The 4,037-nt window shown below is 30.2% G+C and overlaps 1 protein-coding gene across 1 annotated transcript in view; it reads left to right on the top strand.

The window, feature by feature from the left end:
• LOC106684739 (uncharacterized) overlaps positions 1–3,567 on the top strand; it is a 31,667-nt gene extending 28,100 nt beyond the window's left edge. Inside the window, exons 4-5 of the mRNA XM_067046635.1 lie at positions 3,053–3,207; positions 3,287–3,567. Coding sequence (XP_066902736.1) covers positions 3,053–3,207; positions 3,287–3,521 — 390 coding nt within the window. The 3' untranslated portion in view covers positions 3,522–3,567. The remainder of the gene's footprint in view (positions 1–3,052; positions 3,208–3,286) is intronic.
• Positions 3,568–4,037: the final 470 nt, after the last annotated feature.

The following is a 4,037-nucleotide window of genomic DNA, read 5'->3' as shown; positions in this document are numbered from 1 at the left end:
AAAAATCAGTTATTTCTCCCCAATTTTTAATTACTTTAATGAAATCTGCGTATAGTTTAAATTTAAAAATATAAATCTGTACCGCTACAACCCATGGGGTTCAGTTCTTTGTAAGAAGTACTGTTACTAGACCAACGGTTGTGCAAGGAGATGATTTGGTCAGAATCACGCTCGATCAGGCTGGGTGGACCCTAGGATGGCTCCAACAACCCACAGCAGTTGACTCACGGCTACACTGCGTATGTTACTTGTCTAAATTGATGAGTCTGCCAAGTATAGTTAGGGTAAATACAAAATGTTGACATTCGGAGTTCCATATCGTTAAAACTACATACAACACTAGATAACCTAATAAAACATGATTTAATGTAGAGTAAATTTGCTTAAATATGAGCCCAAGTAGAGCTGTCAATAGTTCAATAGTTCTCGAAATATATTTTTTTTAAAAAGCATCATATAATGAAATATCTACTGGAAAATCAGTAGTTAGTGAATTTATTTTGAGAAATCTATATGTCAGGAACCATGAGCCGTACTTATATCAGAGTTGGGCAGATATTATTCGAATGACGTGAGACGAATGATTTTTTATTCGTGAATTTTCTACTCGAATAATCAATTATTCGTACAAAACATATGGTTAACTATCCGAATACTTTTTTATTCGTCATTATTTTACACGAATAATCAATAAACAATTCGAATAACCATATGAATACTTTTATATCCATCCATTTTATAGAAAAATAATCTCTTATTCGAAAAAGTTAAATGATTAACCATCCGAATACGTTTGTATTTGTATAAAGACGACATTTTTTGCCTTACAGCTATGCATAGATATATTTTATGATCGCCTATAGATTAATTTTAACTTTTCTGATTTCTAACATATAAGGACCCCTTTTTATGTTTTGGGATATGTAGAATATGAAAATGCTATCGATTTCAAGACCGCGTATCGATTAATGTATGTTGAGATATGTAGAATAACAAAATGCTATCGATTTTAAGATTGTCTATCAATTTATTTGAACTTTCTGGATTTCCAACATGTTAGGGTACCTTTATGTTTTGAGATATGTAGAATATGAAAATACTATCGATTTATTTAAACTTTACTGATTTCTAACATGTTAGGGCCTCTTTAAGTTTTGAGATATGCATATTTTTTATCTTAGTTAAAATAAATCGATCTGGGATCTTAAAATCGGTAGCATTTTCATTTTGTACTCGTCTGAATATGTGAAATAGAACCCTCATACATTAGAAATTGAAGGTGGTAAAAAAATAAGTGAATTTAAAAAAAAAACAAATTTTTATTCGAATAATATCTATTCGACTAATTTTGTATTTGAATAATTTTTCATTCGACTAATTTTTTATTCGATTGAAGTAGTATTTTAAATATTCGAATAAAAAAAGTATTCGGATTGCTTAGTCGTATTTTTATTCGAATAAAAATTTATTTGTATCTCGTCAATCGAATAAAAACTTCGAATAAAAATGTATTCGTCTCTTGTCAGTCGAATAATTTTTGCCCAACTCTGACATATATCTATTAGCACTCAAATGAAAGCAAGTTTAATTTACCAAAAAGTAGTTATGGCTTTTATTTTCGTAGGAGTAGTTTCCATGATTTTCGACGAAATAAATTCACAAAATGTTGATTTCTAGTTCTTAGGACATAAGTTTTGGTTTATGAAAAATTATATCTCATGAACCAGAAGACGTACAGATAGCTGTTAGTACTCAAATTGCAACTAATTGGATGTAATTTAAAGTAGTTAATTACGTTTATCTTTGTAGGGGTAGTAGTTTTTATGATATTTGACGAACCAAGTTCATAAAATGTCGATTTTTAGTAGTTTGGACAAACGTTTTGGATTTATGAAAAACAATATCTCAGGAATTATTAGAGGTGCTAGGAAGCATAATTTCATGAAATATATTCTGAAAAATCACTAGTCTGTGAATTTATTTTGAGAAATCTTTATCTCAAGAACCATGAGACTTACAGATTTCTATTAGTACTCAAATCAAAGCAAGTTTAGTTGGCTACAATGTAGTTTATGGCGTTTATCTTTTCACGTTGTAGTTTGTATTAGCATAGACGTAATAAATCAAAAATATCACGTAGTAGCATAATGTTTTACAAAATAAATTCACAAATTGTTGATTTTTTAGTTTTTTTGGAAAAAATATTTGATTTATGAACAACTATATCGCAGGAGTCATTGGACACACAGATGTTTGCCAGCTCTCAAATTATAGATAGTTTAATGTACTATAAAATAATTTATAACGTTTATCTTCGTAGAAGTAGTAGTTTATGGTATTTGCATATCAAATTTTGTCAACTACTAGGAATCAATTTGTTTTAGCAGATATCATGAAAGCTACTTCATAAAAAGATAACCATTATAACTACATTATAGCTCATACGAGGAGAATATGGTTGGGGGGGGGTGCGGTCTAATTAAAACACAAATAAGTTGAAGTAACTTATTTAATCGTGCCTACGTTTCGGCCAGACTTTCTTGCCTTCATCAGGGCTGTTAGCTTGAAATCTTACACATGTACATTATAGCTCATTAAACTAGCTTTAATTTGAATGCTAATAAACATCTGAACATCTCATGGTTCCTGAGATATAGATTTCTTAAAATAAATTCATTAACTACTGATTTTTCTGTACATTTTTTCTAAGATGTTGCTTTTAAAAAACTGTATTTCGGGATCTATTAAACGTAAATAGCAGCTCTATTAGGGGCTTATATTATAATAACTGTACTCTAATTTAAATTATGTTTTCTAGTGTTATTGATAGTTTTAAAGACATTGTGCTTCGAATGAAAAATAATTTTTTTAAACGTTTTGAAGTAGCCACCATTTTGTACCCCCCCTAGCTATACTTGGCAGACTAATCAATTTTCACTAGCAATTATACGTTGGAATAAAATAACTGACTTCTTCTTGACACTTGTACTATTAGAGCACAAAATATTTTTTTTAATTTATTTTTTTTATCAGTTTATTTATTTTCTATTAGCGCATGGATCCTGTCCTGATGACTTTGACGCAAACTGATATCCCAGGCGAAGGTCCATTCTTCGAATATATGATCAAATGGAGTTCAAGTTCCAACTGCCCACTCAAGCATTTCAGCGTGCGTAATAATTGCATTTTATATACTCAACCTCGAAGGTGAACTATGTTTTATTTATTTAATTTTTTTATAATACTAATTTCGTATTTGAAGCATTATTAAAATTATTTTGGATAGTTATGATTTGAGACCATTACGAAGATCTCATCAAGTGACGGTAGCCGGTAAAGATTACGTCATTAATGTATGTGAGAACATGAATACGAATTGTCCATCATACGTTTGTGAAGCTGACAATGGCGTTCCTCCCAAACCCTTGAGTAATGCATTCGATCTGACGTATTTGCAGAACAAAGGATTGAGCTTCAATTATCCTACACTCAAAGGTAAGTGTTGTACATTGATACATTGAGGGTCTTCATGATCTTTAGTTTAACATGTTAAAGCTAAACTTATATTAAAGGGGTATTCATGATGTTGTGTTAAATGTAAAATGTTTTATCACGTTAAATGTTATAACTATAGGATTGTGAGCAGCCCTATTTGAAGTCATGTTAAACCTTAAATGCATAAGAACCCTAGCGGATTTTCTAAGCAGCTTGTTTTATAAGCCTTTATGTTTATAACATTCCCTTCCAGAGCCTCATGTTATTGTTTACTTCGAATTTGATTTAAGTTTCAGTTTTGATCTAAGCAATTTATTACAACATGCCTAGAGTGAGTGAAAAGTGGAATTTGTGTGAAAGTTTAGCTTATGAGTGCCTATTGATCTTCAAACTTGTGAGGAAGAGAATGAAGATGAGCTAATTGACTACTTTATTGAAAGTTTTTGAGTTTAGGTTCTTACTAATTTTCAATATTTTATTGTGCATCTTTGAATAAAATTATTATGTTCTAAGAAAAATGATATCTAATATAAGTTGTCATT

The sequence above is a fragment of the Halyomorpha halys genome, unplaced genomic scaffold, assembly GCF_000696795.3.
Source record: "Halyomorpha halys isolate HHAL.00 unplaced genomic scaffold, Hhal_1.1 Scaffold609.1, whole genome shotgun sequence".
In the NCBI taxonomy this organism is placed as follows: domain Eukaryota; kingdom Metazoa; phylum Arthropoda; class Insecta; order Hemiptera; family Pentatomidae; genus Halyomorpha; species Halyomorpha halys.
Note: the sequence above shows the minus strand (reverse complement) of the source record. Positions and strands in the feature narration are given on the sequence as shown.